General features: G+C 41.9%; 1 protein-coding gene and 1 long non-coding RNA gene across 2 annotated transcripts; one reads left to right on the top strand and one right to left on the bottom strand.

Moving 5' to 3' along the window:
* The first annotated feature begins 103 nt into the window (after positions 1–103).
* Positions 104–21417, top strand: aplp1 (amyloid beta (A4) precursor-like protein 1). The gene is made up of 17 exons (XM_061288731.1): positions 104–341; positions 12501–12680; positions 13394–13523; positions 14308–14420; positions 14510–14694; positions 14768–15078; positions 15504–15631; positions 16119–16193; positions 16263–16421; positions 16483–16611; positions 17211–17310; positions 17386–17553; positions 17634–17654; positions 17838–17896; positions 18035–18100; positions 18172–18315; positions 18384–21417. Exons 1-17 carry the CDS (start codon positions 276–278, stop codon positions 18480–18482), a joined length of 2133 nt encoding a protein of 710 aa, XP_061144715.1. The 5' UTR covers positions 104–275; the 3' UTR covers positions 18483–21417.
* LOC133160866 (uncharacterized) lies at positions 10529–17274 on the bottom strand. Its single transcript, XR_009715961.1, has 3 exons — positions 17140–17274; positions 10980–11059; positions 10529–10689 (listed from the first exon to the last, which is right to left on the bottom strand). It is a non-coding gene; the product is annotated as an uncharacterized LOC133160866 (long non-coding RNA).
* Positions 21418–21470: the final 53 nt, after the last annotated feature.

The following is a 21470-nucleotide window of genomic DNA, read 5'->3' as shown; positions in this document are numbered from 1 at the left end:
TGCATTTCTAATGCAGTGTCAATGTATCGCCACTAGATGACGCCCTTTACCAAGCAGAATGTTCCCCTTATGCTCAAGCCTGTAATAAATAGCCGCAGAAAGAGGGCTTGGTTCTGCGAGTCGCGGATGATCCACATCCAGCCACACTGCGACTGGACGCGGAGACGCAGGAGGTGTCTCAGGAGCATCATATCGGCTGATCTTATGTTGGACTCACTCGTTTTACTCTAGTTACTCGGTCGACTGAAAACAACAGCAAAGGGAGGACAACAAAAATGGGACAATCGTCAATTCCAATTTTGCTGGCCGTGCTGTCTTTGTACGCAAAGGGAAACGTCGAGGTAAGACTACGGTGCAAATACGTTTCTTCCCTTTTTTTTTTTTTCTCAAATTACGCACATGATTGCAGCGTTAATATGGTTTTACTACTCTCTAACGCACTTCACTATTTGTGACACTCGTGCCGAGATTTAATGAGTACACGCATCCTGCAGCTCCCCGAGTGATGATGACACAACACATCCACACACAACTGTGACGGTGCAAAATCCAAAGTGTAATTTTATCACACGCTATAGATAGAAGATTATAATCGAACAAAGAAGAAACGTTGTCTTGTGACTATTTGGCTGGCTGCGTCAAGCACAAGGCGGCCTGCATCTGATATGGAAGATGGTGGGAGGATGGACATCAAACAGCTTCTCCTTGTCTCTCCATCTGCTCCTGTCACAAGGAAGACACACGCTTTTCATCTGGAGAGGATGGCTGCACCTCCTCGGCCCTGGAGATGGCCATGCATATTCAATCACTGTCGTGACAGTGAAAAGACATTTGAAGGTTGTAGTACAAGAGATATTACAAGGTTTCCCTGCTTTGCATCAGGATGCATTTGAATGAATGCACGTTATGCTGTGTCGAGTTAAAATAAGAAAGCCCAGGGTCAATCTGTGGGAAATCTGTCTTCCTCACTATAGAGAAGATGGATGAAGTGGAGAACTGCAGATCAATGGGCTACCTCGACCTCTCTCTCCCATCTCATCTCCACGTAGCGGGCCCAAAGCTGTATGCACTGTACCTTTATTACCTCCCACAAGGATTTAATGTTTTTATGGATTAGAGTTAGTATGAGGGCAACCACCTATTCACAATTGTTTAAGATTCTTCCAATTACATTTTGATGAGAATGCACACATCAATGGAATATAGACTTTTTTAGTATCACTAAACTTATGAATATAATAATAAACAAAATGTTAAATACATGCTGATTAGACAGAATAGTGCGTTTTTCTTTTCAACACAGCTCTTATTAATGAGGCCAGGGGGGCACAAATTTGTTCAGCTACTAAATTTAAGAGTAGTCACATATTGATCATTTTATTCAAGATGATTGATTAAGAATTAGGACTCATTGCCATCATCTCCTTTGTAAAATAACTTCTATTTGCTTTTTTTTTTTTGTCGTTCCGAGCGTGTGTGTATTTGTCAAGGGGTGACGGTGACGTTGGTTGAGTCACGATGTCCCCCGCTTGAGATGATGCTGATGTCAAATGTTCTTTCTCATGGCAAAAATGAAGAGTGACTAAAGTCAGCCTCCCCCTTGCTCCCTTTTTTGCAAAGGATTTGTTTATTTATTAGCCATCTTCCCCCTAGTGAGTCTGTAACAGCGGGGTGACGTGATTCCTTTTCATACTTAAATAATTTCACATGTGTAAGAGCCTTAGAGGGATTACTGTAACATTGAGGAGGATGAGGGAGCGCACATACACAGACCTGCCCATGAAGGTTTACATAGCGAAGATTACACGGCGAGAGGGTCGGCTAGCTGGATTACCCCGCGTATTAGTCGTAATAGAAGTGTCAGCTTGCCTTGATTTACTCAGCGTGCGTCTGAGATGTGTGAATGGGGCAAATTTGCTGCAATCCTCCCTTTTTGTGGCGCGGCTTTTTAATTTATTACTGCACTGCGTTGGGAAATAACTCCAGTTTATTGGTAGAGTCCCTCAACGATCCTTTTTGGTTTTTAAGACGCACTCTGGCTCGCTTGTCATATAAATAATGTTACGTTATGGCTTCGTTTAGCTGTGAGTGGCGCTCATCGTGACAGGAAAGGTCTTCCCTGAGAAGACGACAAATATTATCACCTTCACGGGCTGCTTGTGAACTTGCGAGAGAACAATCTAGTTCAACATTAGCAGGGAAGGGTGTCAATGTCAATATGGCGGCCGAAGCACGGGGTCAATGAAGCGCGTTCCTAAACAGGAATGATTTGTTTTGTCTTCTTTTTCTATGACGTGGATTTTCAAACGATGATTTTCAAAGTGCGGTGTTAATACCACTAGAAAGACGAGCAATATGATTTTCATGAACACTTAGATCTACTATACTACTGTATTTTACTGTATGGTGGCACTTGGTCACTTGTCCCCAATGCAAGTTACAAAATAAAGATTTTAACCACATTTTTATAGAAGGGAACCACAACAAAGGGTTCTTGTTTGCCATAATTGAATGGGAATTGCTTGGGTAATTTGTGTGGCGTCCAGCCCAGGGCATACCCCGCCTCTCGTCTAAAGTCAGTCTGGGATAGGCTCCAGCTTTCCCGTGACCCTCATGGGAACGAGCTGCATAGAAAATAAATGGGAGTAAATGGATGTAAGCCTTAATTGTGCTGACATATAAACATACGCTTGGAAAAAGTTGATGCTTCAAATATGATAATTTGGGTGCTAGTTTTGAAGTAGTTCAGTAATGGGAGGATAGATGTTGAATTTAGATGCGCATTGGAAGAGAAAAGCTTTCCGTGTGTAACAGCTTTGGCATTTGGCAGAGAGAATAAAAAAGCTATTCTTAGTCTGAAATTGGTTTTTTTTTTTCTTTTACCGGTATTGAGTGTGAAGCAGTGTTAACATGCATTTACTGTATTTATGTAAGATTCACAATTTGGGCAATTGTAGTTAGCATGTCTGAGTCCCAGTTGTGACTGCCATTTTGCGTGAGTTTTCCCTAAACGTGCATGTTAGCCTGCAACTTGTTAATTAGTGCAAATGTGAGTGTGACTAGCCATCAACCATACCTCCAAAACAAAACCAATTTTATCATTTTACAAGTCAAGCTGAAACAGAGGCGAAGAAGAAATGCAATAAAAATGAGTGAGTCATAAAATCAGTAAACAGCCCCACCACCTCCATCTTCATCAGCACGAGGAGAAAATGTCGGGCTTTACTCTGGAATACAAGCATCTGCCTTTCAATGCAAGGATTTGGGCCAAGAAAAGAAGAGAACAAGCAGATTTTTCTCTTACGCTGCCTCACACACAAACAGGCACACGGCTCCGCCCCTTCACTTAATTAATTTTGGAGCTAAGAGATAATCAGGTTCCACTAATGGATTCCTGTGTGCTTGCTACTCTCAACTATATCCGAGAGCCACTGGGCATCTTATATCTTACCTCCTCTTCTGTGTATCTGCACCCCCCCCTTAAGCTTTTGGAGATACACAAATGGCTTAAACGTGCAGGGTCATGGTAAACACGCAGCGGCACTGAAACACAGGAAAGAATTATTGTTAATATGCAGCACATAAGCCATGTTGCTATCTCCTCGCTCTGGCTGTACTTAAAATATTTATTTGTTTCTTGTGATGCTGGCAACTACCCAGGATGTAGCAAGCCTCTTGGGTTCGGGTTCTTCTGGCAAACAAACAATTTGATTGGCTTGTTTTGGTCACATGGTCCAAACAGATCTGTGACTGCAGACTTGGAGAGGAAAGAAAATAGCGTGTGACAGGAAACATGCAGTGGTTCATCTTGATTTAACGGCAATTAACCTTGGTTCCGCATTAGACCTTGACGTGGCCCGGACTTGGGACTGCGCTTTGCTAATTGAAGATGGCGGCGCTTGATAAATATCTATGTGACTGAGTTCTTATTCGCTTTGTAAAGGCAGAAGATTCGATACTTATGTATCTTTTCAAATCTGGTTTTTGATGTTTGTCTGCACGCGATACGGGGCGAGCCATCCTTAATCTCATCTGGCTCTGGAGTCTCGCAAGGCAAAGATATCAGCAAAGTCTTCACACCCCGCATCGCTTCCTCGGGTTTCAGTTCAATTCAAGGGCGAAGCGAGATGTTTGGCCCTGCAGCTGCCAGCTGAAGGTTTTAAAGGAGGGCCCTTTGAAAACATCTGCAGTTCTGTGATAACACTTGTCCTCCATGTAAAATAAAAAAAAGGGGGGTGGGGTGGGGCCACGGCTAAATAGATGGAGGGCGGACTGGTGAGAAAAGGCTTTTGCTCTGGTGCTGTGGAGGATTTGCGAGATGAAGGAGAGAGAGAGTTATGTGGGTTGCAGGGTGGAGTGCATGTTAATGGAAACCAGCCCTATTTGAGATCCAGCAGCTGGGAGAGCAAAGACATCCATCTTTGTCATAAGCATGTATTCAGAGGTGGCTATGAAATGAGATGAGGGGAGGGGGACGGCGGTGCTTGTATAAAAGAAAAATGGTACATTCTTTACTGCAGGGTTTTGGGAATGTGTAATTGGTGGGTTAGCTATTGCGTGTTGTTGTGGTTGTTGAGAAAAGACAAGCGTCATTTTCTCCGCATCTCTGCATAGTGTACACCTTAGCGACTGCTATAGAGCGATGGGGCCACAGGAGAGGCCACATGAATTATTGAAGGCCGCGGAGAAGACTGAGCTCCTGCTCGTCACGCACTCTTTTAGCGGAGTCCTCTCACTCCCTGCTCGTTCTTACTCAGCCCGCCTCCTGCCCCCCCCACAGTAGAAAATCCCATAGTCTGGCTCTCACCTCCAGTCCCCCTTTGCCTCATCTGCCACATCCCAGAGGTCCTCGTTGCCCCTCACTTAAATGTGACATTTTTACTCTCGCTATCTTTGATGATTTTATTTTTTTTTTATTTTAAATGTTTATTTTTGTATTTTTTTTATTCATTTTTTGGTTTTATTTATTTATTTTTTTATTACTTTTATTTTTTTATTATTCAAACTGTGAACTCTGTTTTATCAACTCAATCAACAGAAGATTTTGTATATTTGTAGTATACAAAACTCCCAACCTCAGGATAACTTCAAAAGTTATGTGCAGATGTTGGGGGAAATAGAAAATCGTGCTGTTGTTGTGGCACGACCCAATGAATTAACATCCTGACCCAAATCCCAAATTCTGGTGTTCATCCAAATCTGGATTGTCAGCATTTTAGTGTCCCACATCACCTCAATTTGATATGCTAGATGACTATTATGGAAAACAAAAGCCTCGTTGTCGGACATTTTAAGTCTCTTTCAGAATATGGAAAGCAATTCCTTGTGAGAAGTGCTTTTGGATGAACGAATGAGAATTTCACATTTTCACAGAGCCTTCCTCTTTCTCAAGACCCAATGTTCCCACAGTAATTGACTCCGTGGCCGGTGAGACCGAGCTTCCGGCAGTTGACCCGGCATATTTTTCATTTCACTTTGCACAGATGGAACTTTGTGTACAAAGTTTGCATTTTGAACTTTTTCTCGACATCAGCGGTTCATAACCACCAAAATTGAGCCAGGCCACGAATCCCCTTAGGCAAGCAAGGATAAAATAAATAGCCTTGCCTTTTTAGGTTGGATAAAACTTGTGGCCCACTTTTAATTATGTGGCAACTATTCACACAAACATCAGGGGCCCTATGTTCGAGTCGAGTCTAACTCAGCATGAAACTTTTTTTTTTAACTCAGCAAATTAATCCTGGGGGCACCGATCTAGTAGATCACCTTCAGCCAATCAGGAAGTGGAGAAAATTACATACCATCGCGTTCTTATTAGTGGTTGTGATATTATTGATGTTTCATTTTTATAGGGCCTAGCAAAGAATGAGTCGTTTAAAAGGCATGTAAACAAGGAGCAGGCAGGGAGGCGGAACGCACACCCAACCATTAGGTGGGTGATCATTGACTTGCTGAGGCGAGAACGTCCAGTCAAATAACATATGTGGACTCGGTGGTGAACCAAAACAGAGGGAGGAAGGGACTGTTTACGCGCAAGAGAGAGAGAAAGCGAGAGGGAGACTGAGTGACATGCAGGAAAGTCTGTAGGGAACCAGTTGCTACGGTAACAGGGAAGGTAGCCTGCTCCTGTGGGTGGTGTTACCATGGAAACCAACCTCAGTGGCCAAGTGATGCTGAGGAACATGAAGTAGAGGGCTAAAAATGAGACGGGTGTTCATGGGCAAGTGAGCGGGGGGTGGTTAATGTGAAACGTGAGCACCGCATCAAGTTGCTCTTCAGCTCGACCCCTCCCCCCCCTTGTAAACATGCAAGACTGACACTTACACACTGAAATAAAAAATGACTGACAACACGGCACAATCATTTTCTGATTTTTGTGCCACACAATTGTATCAAATTAATATTGTCACTCTTTGCTTTTACCTCTAAATGATAACATTGTTATTGGTTTGTGACAATATCATAATAGTAATGGTGACACCCACCAGTTTGCCCCCCCCCCCCCCCCTTTTCTCTTTATGGGGCTCTCGCAGAATGCACTGTATCCCATTTATAAAGTGAAAGCTTAATTTCCATAAAATGCATCTCGCAGTCAGACTCCCGGGGGAGTGGCATGATGAGATTGCAATTGAAAGCATGCATAAATATGAGACGAAAGGAGAAAGATATATGAATGTTTTAACCCACCTACAACCCCCCACCCCCCCTTTTCTGCACCCGTTCTCCCTTGGCAGGTTATTATACTCTGACACATGTATATACGCCACATAGTGTAAGTATAGAAATAAACTAGGGGCTGTTACTTTAATAGGTGACCATATGCATGTCAAGGCTTTTAGTGGAAAGGATTTAAATCCTTATCGGGCCTTTTATTTAATTTCCGTAAACAGCAATTTGTTCAGGAGGCCATTAAAAGAAATAAGATGACTTATTCCTTTTAATCTACTTACATACTATTATGCACTGCATACAAACAAAGCATGATCATATATATATCATCATATATTATTATTTTATAATATTTTATTTTATTAATATATATTTTATATTATTTTATTTAAATTATTTCTCTCATAATAGGAATGCCAACATTTGAGCCAATATTTTTTGTATTTATGGCTGAACTTTTACAAAAGATGGTTGGTTGGTCGTTTGCATTGTATACATTCCAATCTGCCTGTAGAAAATTTCAGCCGACCTGCAGCAGTGAAATCTCTGCTAAGCCTTTGATTCTTTCAATCCCCCCGAGGTAGCGCTTCAGCTTGAAATCACATCTGCAGGCTCTCAGCGTTCAGCATTAACATGTTGGCACTCCCATGTTGTCTCGCTTAACTGGGATGGAGCTTTAGCGGCGTTGGTTATGTAATTGCACAAAATAAAATCGACGAGAAAACCAATACAAGACAAAATCTTTTTTTGTTTGGATAAATTCACGTGCATTTCCTGTTTTGGCTTTAGGAGATGTTATCATGCAGCGTTTTGCCTCCCACGCTCTCGACAGGCGGCCGTGATTTGTTCGAAAATGTCTGCGTTATGTGTTTTTCTCATGCTCGGCGGCGTCATGGCTGCATGCGACTCACTTTTTGAAACGTGGGTGGAACAGGAGGCATCGCTTGGATCAGTTGAATATTACTCACAAATGGATCGAAAATTAATCTGACTTGATAATATAATAGATGACAAATTTGTGGACCGTATTACCAGAAGATGAGGTTAAAGAGAGGGCATGCCTGAACATGATTTTTTTTTTTTTTTTAATCATGAATCATGGGAGTGTCATCTCTGCAAAGTGAAGTCTCAGCCCCCTTGGGCATCAAGTGCGATCCCATCATTCATCAGTCAATTCTCTTATCTGGCACGATCATGTGGGAATTCATCCCTTATTACTCTCGCTATTTGCAAAGTAGCACCACGGGAAGGATTTGTCACTTCTGATGAGAGCAGCTCCGTGTAAAGATGTAGCCTCATCCATATGATGGGCACATAATCAAATGACTCCTCTTTGCACATTAAACGAAGAATTGCCGCAGTAATGACGTTGGACGTGTAACAATCCGCACATATTTTACACCGCTCTGCTACAAAATGATACCGTGGGATTCCCGGCCCCTATTTGCAAATAAATATCAGGAGCCCGTTTTGGCTGCTGTTTGAGAACCGGCATGAACCTGAGCGATTATGGGGCCATCTGCTCCCACTGGGCTCAGCTGGAAGCTGGACTGTTGTAATCTGGCTCGATGAGGCTGGATTTAGACAAAGCGATCATGGCGGTACATATTTTGTCTCTAAATGCTAAAATTCTTGGCATTGCATTCATCAAATAATTTACAGTGGAAACTTCAAAGATAAGCTGAAAGAATTGTTTGCTGATGATGATGGATAAAGAACGAGAACGGACCTTATGCATGGTAAGGCATGAAGCATTTCTGGGGGCATAACACCGTCAATATGTTACAAGCTACTGGGACGCCCTCTGACTAAAAAATAATCGTCAAATGCGTGATCACGATGGGTTATGTAATAGGTATAGGCCAGCCAACACTGCGGTGTACATGGCATCAACTCGCCTGTGAGTTTTAACACGTTTCTCATGTTGTCGCTGTGCGTTTCCATGCCGACTGGAAGTTAGCATGTCGCTATACGCCCAACGTGGAAGTTCTTTTCGTTTTTGTGTCTGTTTGTGCGAAGCGTAGTGAGTTGGCGTCTGTATCGAATGTGGCGGCTTTACATTATTGCAAGACGTTATTCTTCACGTTATATACAGTATAAGATACAAAACAAACTGACAAATAACTAATTTTCAAATCAGACGAGTAAAAAAAATTTTTTTAAAAAGCGAAGACAATTTGCAATGACATATTAATTTGATGCACAATTTGTCTCCGCGGGCAACATAAAATGATGTGGTGGGCCGTTTCTGGCCCCCGGGCCTTGAGTTTGACACCCGTGCATTATTGGATATGTGAGGTATCATGTTGGAACGGAGTGAGTTTGACTTTGGAGGTTATACTCGACTCGAATTTTCGACAGTTTTTGATCAATTGCCGTGGGATTATGCAACGGTACAAAAGGTGGAACATAATGCGTAATGTTCCGTTCACTCTCCTCTGAATAGAAAATGAATGTATTCAATTAGTCTTCAGTCAGAGATGGATAATAATGAGTTTCAATATTCAGAGCTCCTTCCTCCTTTGTCCCCTCCCGCTCAATGAGAGGCGCTCAGACTAATGTTACCGCTCTCTGGTAAATGCATACCGCATCAGGAAGACCTCTGATGGAGTCTATGAATAATTAACTAACATGATTACAGCGATGAAAGCTCACAAATCTCTCGGGTCATTTAGCAGTGTCCGAGGGAGCGGGATGGAGGTGGGGCGTTGTCGAGGTGGAAGCAGCCGCGTGTCACATATTGTGTCAAAGCTGTAAGGATGGAGCGATATTAAATACGGACTGCTCGCTCATAATGGCGAGGGGGAAAAGGGAATATAAAGAAATATGGAAGGAGGCGTTTTGAGATTAGGGACAACCACCAATCAAGCTGGTTTTGAGTACAAAGACATGTATGCATGTTTTGTACATGCACAGCTTAATCATCCATCCATCCATCCATCCATCCATCCATCCATCCATCCATCCATCCATCCATCCATCCATCCATCCATCCATCCATCCATCCACCCATCAGCATTTGAACCAAAACGGAACCTCTGCAATGGAGGGGGATTTTTTTTTTGAAAAATGGATTGTATGATATGTTTGGTTCTTATCTTTGTTTCTGTTACACTAAAGCATGTGTAGCATTTAGCAAGACAACGGCATGATTCTCCGACGGTGGTGCATTTATGGAACGGTGGAAGGAAGGAAGCCGATTGGAATAGGGGACAAATGATAGGTGGGCTTTTCCGCTACGCCTCTCCTGCCCCGGCTTGCCTGCCAGCGTCGAGAGATTGCATCATTAAAGAGGATGAAGTCATGCTGCAACAGAAGGGTGGAACAGGTGCTGCAAATTTAATTTGAGCGAAGGGGGGAATGATGCCCGAGGAAAAAATAAATAAATCTACTGCTCAGGCTTGAACTCAAACATGTCGGTTGCTGGAAGAATGTGTCTACCAGTGTTCTTCCAACCCGGGTTTTAAGAGCAGCTTCTAATTAAACATAGCCACATATTTGTAGTGCAACTTCTGTGGTTGAGTGCCTTATTGTCCCTGTGGGAACATTTTGTTTGTTAGCAACGCTTCCTGCTATGGAGAAATTGTAGTACACGCACAGCTCTCGGGTAGAAACGAAAAATCATGAGAGCAAACAAAGACGCCAAGCACAGCAAAAAGCGAGGCAGAAAGTCAATGCACGTCTCCACTTTTCTATCAGCATTGCTTTATTAATGATGCAGCACTCTTGTGTCGGCCCGCTGGCGCAATTCACTCAGCACCACCAGATGATATGTTGGCTTAACTAAGGTTTTGGGACACTCACAGGACAAGTCCGATAATATTTCCGTTTGTTTTCATCTGGATTTAACCCGGATTTATTATTGTTTATTAATAATATTGACAATTATGCAAATGAGGCAAAATGGAGTCAGCTACTACGTCATTGCTGCGTGTAATGTTTGCTGCGTGGTTACCAGCATTTGGAGATGCGTGTGATTTCGAACTGGGTCACCAACCAGCAGGAGACTTTTGGGACAAGCTGTGGGAGGAAAAGAAACAAAATAAACAAAAGTGAGCATTTTAAAAGAGGTTTTTACTTAACAGGGACATCTAATCTGATCCTAGATCAGGTTGGAGTGCAGCTTTGCTGTCATGGAAGTCGGGAGCCTCGTGCTCCTTATGGACTTCTATTGATTGGACGGGGGGGAGGGGGGTGATTCAGTTGCAGTCATTCTGCATCGATTTTCGGCGAGTGCACAAGCAAAATGAGAGAGGTTGGACCTTGGGGTGTGGGGGGGGTTATCTTCTCAAATATCCGGAAGTACTGACCTTGCCCACGTCAAACAGAAATACTTGCTCAGACGTCAGCTCAGCAGCTTCACAGGACAGCAAGCTCAGCAAATGCATTCCTTAAGCAACGAAGGCATACAACACTGTCAATAAAAGTCAAACAAGCACTTATTTCACTTTCTAATTAGGATGAGCAGCTACTTGCAAGGGAGCCGGCGTGAGAGAAGTCGCCTGCCAAGATGAAGATAGAAGCAAGGGCCAAGATCCAAGAAGCTTTTTTTTTTTTCATTGGCAGTAGAGTTGTTATTTTAAAAGGCAAGATTGTTTGGAAAGCCCACATGACAAAGCAACAGTATCCACAGCGGGAGATGCAAAGTGGCTTTTTCTCTTCTTGCCTTAAGCACAGCACGTTTAAAAACATTTAGGTAAGAGAAAAAATCTTCATTTTTAATTTGAAGTTTCTAGTAATTGTATAACCAATCAGGGCCTATATTGCTCCGTTCAAAGTTGACCACGGCTTGTACTGGGACACCTGTAAACTATTTGTTCATATGTAATTTATTTACCCTATAGGAAGTACAGTAATGTAAAATGATCACTTTGAATTTTAATGAGAACTTCAAACAGTGGAGCTGCAAGCCGGCCCAAGCTGCGTTTTCTTTGATCAGGCATCACTCTCATCTCTTTTTTTTTTTCTTCTCACTTTCTTCCTCCGGGCAACTCTCTTCTAATTGGCTCAGCGCTGCTTCCAGCCTCCCTGTCATCTCTATCTCCCAAGTCCGTCTGCAGACATGAAAAGATTGACGCTATACAAAGGACCCTATTTTTTTTATTTATATTTTTCTCAGATGATTTTGCAAATTTGATTTAATGTTCATCGTGTTCCGCATTAGTAAACCATCTTTGTGTGGCCTTCGTGAAGCTGTGCAATTGTTCTTGGTGCCACACTGTACGTGTCTGAATGCATTTGGACTCCTTTGTGCTGGTGTGCACTGTGTTGTTAATGTAGTGAAGTGGCTCACGGGTCAATGAGTAAGATTTAACACCTGACTCCCAGCTCGAGCGCCCATTTGTTCCTCTGTGCGAGGTCCCCGGGGTCCTCCCAGGGTGGAGGCAACATATTCCACGATCAATAACAACATCCAAGAAGGCTGCCGTGCACCCATAGGAAGCTATATTTTAGACTGAATGTTTATTAGATTGCATATATTTACATCCTGCACGCCTCAACTCTCTGTGCTCCTGGCAAATGCGGCAATAAACCGAGCTTCTTATTGGTTGTTTTTTTTTAAACTGAGCTATCAATAGATCTTCCGTGACTTTGAGTTCTGTCAATATCCTTTTAAAGCTCGATCCCCCGGTGCATTAGTTTAACTGTTTTGATATCTCCCCCCCCCCCCCCCCCCCCGGTCAGTGCCTCAGTGCCGGGTTTATTGCTAGAGTGCATCTACCAATTATCCGTGAGGCCCACTTGCCCCTAGATCAGCTTCACTATTATCTGTCACTGGGTTTGTATCGACTCGTCCTCATCTCCTTTGTCTCCCTCCTCCTCTCCTCCAGGCCCTGGCAATGAGCGAGGTGAATGGCCCCAGCCCCCAGGTGGCAGAACCGCAGATTGCAATGTTCTGTGGCCGTCAGCTCTTGCACATGAACCCGCAGACGGGCCAGTGGGAGCCGGACCCTCAAGGCCGCAAGGACTGCTTCAAAGACCCCAGTGAAATTCTCTCCTACTGTCAGGAGGTAGGCTTGAGAAAAAAAAAAGTGACAGGGACATTTTGGGCCAATACTGTATTATAGGGAAATATTGGGAATGTACAACATTATATTTTATTACAATATTCGACGTAATTTATTAATTAATTAATTTACAATTATTATATAATTAAATTATAGATATATATATACATATACGTATAATATTCTACATAATGTATTTATAAATTCATTTACAATTATTATATAATAAATAAAAATGACAAAAAATAATAAAAAATTCACTAATCACACAATTGGACTTTTTCTAAATATTACATTATCCTCTTTTTTACTGATTTGTGTACTCATTATATGACAATCACAAAATTAAACAGCAGTGCATGTATTTGAGAGGAAAGGGCAACCAAGCGCCATCTGGTGGCCACATAATGCACACGTAGAACCAAAGCAGCAGTGTTATTAAATGACTCATAATGTGTTCTACATTTGTTGACATCCTCTCAAAAAGTCTCAGGGGGCGCCTGTATTTTTTGCCAGTTATTAGAAAGACAGTAACAAGATGGTACTTGCATGGTGTGATAAAGGTGCATGAATCTTTCCCTTATAAAGTCTTCTCCCTGTACCCCACCAAAATCCTTCAACCTGTCCTCTGACCAAATGTCCCCTCCTCTTCTCTTCATTCCCTCTGCTATGCCCATCCATCTCTCTTCCATCTTTGCATGGACCCGCACGACCAGATGTACCCAGCGCTTTCCATCTCCCACGTAGAGGAGGCAAAAAGTCCTGTGAACATCCCTTACTGGTGTAAGAAAGGATGGAGCCACTGCCAGGCACGCCCCTTCATAGTGGTGCCCTATCGCTGCCTAGGTAAGAACCAAACTGACTACTGGGATAGAAATTAGACAAATGCATACTAATATGCAATGTATTGTTATAAGGAGAGATGACTTTTTTACAAACCCCCAAAATATGCTTCTGGGAATGGGTGGAAATGTGGAAAGAAATTCCCAGAAAAATTGGAAAATATCCAAAATCTGGTCTAACACTGGGGGGGGTCCAAGCATATTTCAGTAGGGGGCAGTGTCCCCTCCTAGATCTGCCACTGCATTTAGGTTGACAGTTTTTTCTTATTTTTTGTTCACGTCACACAGAGAAACAGAATTTAGCTAATACATGAACAAGCTAAAAAGGAAAAAATCATGAGCCAGCAGCACAAAGCACACATCTTAATTAAGATAAGATATAGCGTAAATAGCATATTGCTTATTTTGCACTCCATAGGAGTATAAAATTTTGCCATGCAAAAATTTAAAGACATCAAGGATATGATGAAATTTGGCTTTGTTTGGGATTTATTTTTATGATCATAAATTTGTCGTGACTGAAAGGACAAGAGATGATTTTTCTGATCAATGTCCATGGTCACGTCTGTTCATTAGATTAGAGCCACTGCTCCTTCACTTGGAGAGCATCTTGAGGTGGTTTAATCATTTTGAGACAGTCAATATTCGGGTCTTTGATTACTTTGAGAGCGAGAGAAAGAGAAAATATATTCACGTTAAGCCTGGGTAACAGTTTTGACTCCCGTGAAACCAAACCAGAACTATAGCATGGATGATTCTCACACTACCCCCGCTTTGTGTTGGTACAGAAGGTGAGTACGTAAGCGAGGCCCTGCTTGTTCCAGACCGATGCCGTTTCCTCCACCAGGAGAAGATGGATGCCTGCGAGAGTTACGTGTACTGGCACAACATTGCGAAAGAGGTGTGATACTTTACACGGCAGCTCGCGATGTTTACATAATATGTGTCGGTAAAGCATTGGAGGACAACAGGAATGTTTTTCTCCTTAAGGCGTGCATCGTAGACAATCTGGAGCTCCACAGTTACGGAATGCTTTTGCCGTGCGGAGAAAATTTCCGCGGGGTGGAGTATGTATGCTGCCCAGGTCGAAGCAGCACCAGCGGCAAGGCCGAATTGGAGGAAAGAGAACTCGCTGGCCACCAGATCTCGCAGACTCACGGAATACTTAATCCTGTGTAAGGCACCGCTGACAGACTCGATTGGTTACGTATAGACGGAACGTATGATCACCGCATTTTATTCCTACAGTGCCAAAGTGATTGAACCCACTCCGAGCCCCTCCCCCGACACCGACATGTACGAGACCGACATGGAGGATGAAGATGACGAGGTGGTGGAGGAAGACGAAGAGGAGGTGGATGAGGATGAAGAGGATGAGGTAGATGAAGAGCCGGTGGAGGAGGAGGATGAGGAGGAGCCCATAGCGGTGAGAAACCCGGAGAAGTACGAATACCCCATCGACTCGGGCCCCTACCAGACGTCGGATTATCTGGATTCGTCCTACTATGACAAAAACTACAAAGCCACGACGTCACCACCTCTGATGAAAGGAGACAGCGGTACTTACTCATCTCCTCTGTAAAGCACAACAATGACTGATATCGTTATTATCGGGTTGATTTTGTGCTTCACTTTTTCTCATTGTTTTGCTTGGTGGTATTTGGGAACACACAATAGTTTAGAAATTCCACCAATCAGGGCTGTATGGTTAGTTTTTCGTAAAAGGTTCATGCCAGCCTCTCTGAAATCTGACCAGAGATAAGTGCTATTTAAAAAAAAAAACGTGACTGCAATTGATACCAAAGTTGCCTCGTTGTCTCATTCTGGAGAAAAAAAAAATCATTCCATTTTGGAATAAGGCTGTTAAATAAAATGTGGGCAGAAAAAGTGAATATTTTCCTGATGCACTGTAATTTGAAACTTTAAAAGTCAAGCAAAGTGAAAACAATGACCTCTATTTCCTGCCCCCCCCCCCCAATCGCAGTGACAACCACTCGACCCACAGATGGCGTAGATGTTTATTTCGAGAAGCCGGTGGACGACACGGAGCATGCCAACTTCCTGCGTGCCAAAACAGACCTGGAGGAACGGCGAATGAAGCGAATCAATGAGGTAGATTTCACAGGTTGGGGGCAACCAAAACAGGATTAGAAAGTTCCGCTTTACTTTTTGCACCGTTTTTAGTATTCCGAGTCAATGGGATTCTTATATTCTAAGGATTCTGACAACACCTTATATTATTTACAGTATAGGCTACACGACAAACTGATGAATAACCAATTTTGATATAAGTGATTAGTAAAAAAATATTCAAATAGTTGAAAAAGATGAATGGTAGTAAAAATTGCTAGCAATTTTTAAAAAGTGACGACAATTTGTAATGACACAAAGTCGATGCAAAATTGTCTTTGCGGGCCACATAAAATGATGCGGTGGCCCGTATCTGGCCCCCGGGCCTTGAGTTTGACACCTATGTATCAGGCTCTGAATCATTTTGGGCTTTTCCCTCAATATCATAAGTCTATGACCATGCCTATGTAGTTTCAATGGAAATAGTCGATGCGCCTGTTTTCTGACTTGAATGTTTTCCATTTGCTAGATCATGAAGGAGTGGGCGGAGGCAGACAACGAGTCAAAGAATCTGCCAAAGTCAGAACAGCAAGCCCTAAATGAGGTAATTAAATCAGTCGGTATGGCAGAGATGCTTTCTTGGCCGCCATTTTATTCCATTATCCATCCGCAGCACTTCCAGTCCGTTCTGCAGACGCTTGAGGAACAAGTGGCGGGCGAGAGGCAGAGGCTGGTGGAAACTCATCTGGCCAGAGTGGAGTCCATACTCAACAACAACCGCCGCCTGGCCCTGGAGAACTACCTGACCGCAGTCCAGTCTGACGAGCCACAGGTAGGAAGATCAAAAGCAAGCCCATCGTCGCAAAATGGCCGCATTGAAACATTTCTTGCAGCCCGAGCGAGTGCTGCAGGCTCTCAAGCGCTACATGGCGGCCGAGCAGAAGGACCGCAGACATACGCTCAGGCACTACCAGCATATTGTGGCTGTAGACCCGCAGAAGGCTGAGCAGATGAAATTCCAGGTGCGTGACGCTTTATGATTTACTGCTGACAATGGCAAAGCCCGTACGGGCTTTTGGTGTCACTTCAATAAACTGATTAAAAAAATAAGATAGAGGATCTAGTGATCTTCTTGTAGCTTTGATCAAAGGTAGATTTTGCTGACTACAGAAGCAACTTTATTAAAAAAAAATTCTGCAGTGTCTCCAATGTCGAACACAATTTCTTCGGGGAAGTTGGTTCGCTTCCGAGTTTTAGTTACACTGGTCAACATTTTTCTTTTCCATTTATTATTAATTTTTTTTATATCAGTGATGCAAGTAAATTTTTGGTGATTTTTTTTCAGTAATTCCAAATCTGCTTTTTTTTCCTCAAGCACATCAGGTTTTCATACTAATAATTATAATATGTAATTAGTGATATCTTTAGAAATATTAATGAATTAATCCATAAAACGGAAGCTTTTATAGATCAAATTTAAACACAAAAAAACTTAAAAACTTAAAAACTTGATGAAACAGTACAACAAGGAAACAAGGATGTTATTGTACCTTTTCCGAGTTCACGCTGTCATCTGGGTCCAGTTCTTGTTGTTTAACACTTGCAAAATCCTTTTTTCCAGGTGTACACACATCTGCATGTTATCGAGGAGAGGATGAACCAGAGTCTGGCACTTCTCTACAAGGATCCTATCTTGGCCGAGGAGCTCCACGATGATATCCGTATGCTGGAAGAGTATTGAAAAAAAAATCAACGGGTTACATTCAAATTAAAATTCTTTTATGTTTTCCTTGTAGAAGAACTAGTACGGGCAGAGCGGGGCGACATCAGCGAGCTCATGACAACGTCCTTCTCTGAGACGCACACCACCGAGGAGCTTCTGCCAGCCGAGAGCGAGGAAGAAAAGGATGACGAGGAAGAAGAGGAGCGAGAATTCCAGAACAGGCCTTACCCGCCCCGCGTTGGTACGGACTGCGTCGCGTTACATCTTTCGCATCAGTCGGCTTTATTTTTCTAACATTGATTTTCCTCCTTGTCACTACAGACTTGCAATCGAATAAGAAAGGTGAGCAAGGATTCATTTTCTATCTAGCTTCTGTCCATCTATTTTAAAAATGGCCGTTTTAGTAAACAGAGTGGTTGTACTAAGCTTGATCCTATGTCTATCTATCTTCTAGAATTATTTTTCTTAAGAATGTAAGACGAGTAATCATTGCCGCATTGAGGATAATCTGTTTTGCATTTGCAGGAGATGAATATGACTACGCCCCATCTGAGAAGGCTCCTACGTATGAGTATGAGGAAAAGGTAGGATTTTTAATTCTTTTTTTTAAATGCAACTAATATATTTAAAGCGAAATATTGTGATTTTAAGCCATCCCGAAATGTAGCATTTTAATTTTATTTTTGTGACGTCATTGTTAATAATCAACAATTCCCTCGTAGATCAACACCTCTGTGGAGCTCAAACAGGTCGTCTACAAGCCCGATGAGATCGAGCGAGATGAACTGGTAAGAATGACCCGATGAACAAGACAAATTGCCCAAAATATGGTCATCACTTCGCATCTTTCTTTGTAAAGCAACCCGACGCCTTGGAGACATTTAATCGTGGAGCCATGGTGGGCTTGCTGGTGGTGGCTGTGGCCATCGCCATGGTGATGGTCATTAGTCTGTTGCTGGTGCGCAGGAAGCCCTACGGCACCATCAGCCACGGCATCGTCGAGGTAGGACCCGAGGAGCGCAACTTGGTCCAGCGCAGACTTTTGCTAAGTTTTTTCTACTTCCCCAACAGGTGGACCCCATGCTGACCCCGGAGGAGCGACAGCTCACCAAAATGCAAAACCACGGTTACGAAAATCCCACTTACAAATTCTTTGAGCAGATGAACTGAAGTTGTAGCAAGTTGGTTCCGTCCCGTCGTCATGGTGATGCACCGACACACACAGCCTGTAATGGATTGAAAACATTGAGATTTCATTAATTAACTGGATAAACTCAGTCTTTAGTCCATACCAATTGTAAATGACCAATTCCATCAATCATCATTAGCAAAATGTGAATAGTGATTATTACACTGCTGTAATTCGCATACTGTAGAAAAATTGAAACAATCATCACAGTGGCATGACTTGACCTACTGACACACCACAATCTGAATGGTGCATAATGCTTTAGAATATTGTTTTTGTTTCATAGTCGACTTTTTATGATCTCATTGTGCATCCATGTAGATGAGTCCGATAGGCAAGCCCGTTCATCCTCATGTAGCAGCACATACGACCAATTCAATTAGATTTCCCTTCAAAACGTCCAATGAGATCATATATATTATTTTTAAAAGTATATTATTAATATCCGAGTATCAGCCCCACGTTTGTTTTGATTAAATTGGCAAATATACAGCAAAATATTCCGTTTAGCTTAGTGATTAAGTTGATTTGTACTGCAAATTTAATAACTGTAAAACAGAATATAGATTTAATGAAAGCATGCCAACTCGGTGTACGAAGCTGCTGTAACTATTTGTATTGTTCCCGTCACTGCTTCTTATAAAGTCGCCGTTCCGAATAGACACTGTAAATAATATCAGACAGGCCCAATGATTCATACCCTGTTTGGATTCAAAGTTATTTGTTGAATGAGTATCTTCTGCCTGGAAATGACACGATACAGCAGAAATTGATTTTAAGCAGCCGATATTAATATATATTGAGTTTTCAGTCATTTATATTTTGACAACATTCTTTTTTTTTTTCCATTCTAAAAGATCCTCATTACTTGGAATGTCATCGACATCATTTTAATCCAACACAAGACCGTTTTTTTTTTTTCTTGGTATTCTGAGGTTCACATTCCAAGAACACTCTTGGTACATTTCCTGAAGACTGTAAATTGTTCAGCTGTGAATGTAAGTGTGAATTGTCCAAGTCAGCTTCTGCTTCCCCTTCGACCTAGAATGGATTGATGAATAATTTTGGTCAACATGATTAATTCATCCAAATTAATATCTTTTGACAAAACTTCATTCAGCCAATTTTCTTGTGTCAATCCAGCCAGAAGATAACTATTTATTTTGTCAAAAGTGTGATTAATTCTGGGCTCAAGTGTATCCTTAGTAGTAGACGTCCCGGTAAACGTTTATTTAATTCATTCGGTGTAACGGAATAATATATCAACTAGTGCGTTGTGCTGTAAACGAGAAGGAGACGCATTTTCCTGACATGGCTGATTGAAAACGGACTGTTGTAAAAAACCAGCACAAGACGACACAGTAACTTCTTTCTGAATGTATTTAAGGTAGATGTTGAGATTCCATTCCCTTAGTTCTTTTATTTTTTCCCCGTTGTCATTTCCCCCAAAAGTAGTGACGTCCCCCCCCCCCGGGCACATGCATCGACGCTCTCGTCAATACTTTGTAGCAGTCTGCTTATAATTTGTCAAGACGGTGGAATTAAAAAGTCGAAGGTGTAAAATACAGAGTGCATTATATTGTGTCAGTGTGTGTATTCAATCCTAAAAAAAATTAAAATAAATAAAAAAACACAGCACACGTAGTTCTAAGTAGTGATAGAGTATGTCATTAAGCTACTCGTCTTGACATCTTAACACAAAATATTAGCACTCTGTCGATGCTTTAATACTTTTTGTTTTTTTTTCCTCTTTAGCTGTGTGTCATTTTACGAAGCCACTTAAGAGGGTCAAGTTGCGGGATGTGCAGGTAATCCCTTTTTGGGAGATGATGCAAAAACACACACATGCACGATGGAGCTGTGATGGTGTGTTTCACGAGGCGGGCTGTGTTACGCTCACAGTCTTTGTATAATTTGTACAGCTATGTTAGTGAATGTCCACAGTTTAATGATAGTACCGAAACCATAGATGAGAATAAGCTTGCCTGTTTTTATTTGGATCGCAAAAAAAAAACCACCACTGAAGGTTCCCTACCAGCATTTAGCAAACGTAGTAAGGTATGTAATACCGTAGTTACTCCCCCGCCCCCTCCTCCCCCGATCACATTTATACATGTTGTCCTCAGTTCAATTCTCCCCCCCCGCTGTGAAATATTAAAAATGTCATTTAATCGCTGCGTTATTGCTTTTTACAAAGCTGTGTTTTGGATGTAATTATATTGTATTTTTTATTTATATTGGACGTAATAATCAATTGGGTCATGCTTCTCACGTGTCATTTTAGAAGCTTGTATAGTAAAATAATGACATGTTTAAGATAAATGTGAATTGTAGTCAGGTGTACGCAGCCTCATTGACAGTGACAGTGTGGCACTAAGCACAATCCAAGCAAATTGCTCTGTATGCGCTGGGGATGGCTGTTTGACTACATTTCCAATGAATGAATTATTTATTATTGGTGGAATTTTCTTTAAATACAAATGGTCTTAATAATGCCCCCCCCCCCCTGATATTCTTCTTGGATATAGCTTAATTTTGCATTACTGTTGCTGGGCTTTTTTTTTTTTAGATAACAAACTGGTAGATTTTAAATGGAAAAAGGCCTCTGCTGGTGATAGCTGAGTAGCGTGCTCCATTTTGCTCCAAGTGGCAAAATAAAAATCATCAATCAATTCCAAACAAAGGATCGATTATTATACTCATCCCTGGCTTGTGCAGAGAAAAATGCAACACCGGTTCTGTATCACCACTACGATCCTCTAACCAAAGCCAATGCACCAAGAAGCAGATACTCGAATTTGACAAAAAAAGTGTTCTTTGTTGTGTAAATGTACTTGCAAGCAATCGGAGGCTGTAAAAAAAAAAAAAATCATACCAAGCTGATTAATAGTGTAATAAAACTGAATGACCCATAAACTATTGTGTTACTATTTTTTTTTGCTTTTTAAATCAGACACATGCTTAGGAAA

This window comes from Syngnathus typhle, linkage group LG10, assembly GCF_033458585.1.
Source record: "Syngnathus typhle isolate RoL2023-S1 ecotype Sweden linkage group LG10, RoL_Styp_1.0, whole genome shotgun sequence".
In the NCBI taxonomy this organism is placed as follows: Eukaryota; Metazoa; Chordata; class Actinopteri; order Syngnathiformes; family Syngnathidae; genus Syngnathus; species Syngnathus typhle.
Note: the sequence above shows the minus strand (reverse complement) of the source record. Positions and strands in the feature narration are given on the sequence as shown.

Excerpts from the sequence above, each read along its gene's own strand:
- aplp1 (XM_061288731.1), top strand. The coding sequence starts at position 276 with ATGGGACAATCGTCAATTCCAATTTTGCTGGCCGTGCTGTCTTTGTAC. Across the intron at positions 17,554-17,633 it reads GCCTTACCCGCCCCGCGTTG|ACTTGCAATCGAATAAGAAA; the intron begins GTACGGACTGCG and ends TTGTCACTACAG. Across the intron at positions 18,316-18,383 it reads TCAGCCACGGCATCGTCGAG|GTGGACCCCATGCTGACCCC; the intron begins GTAGGACCCGAG and ends CTTCCCCAACAG.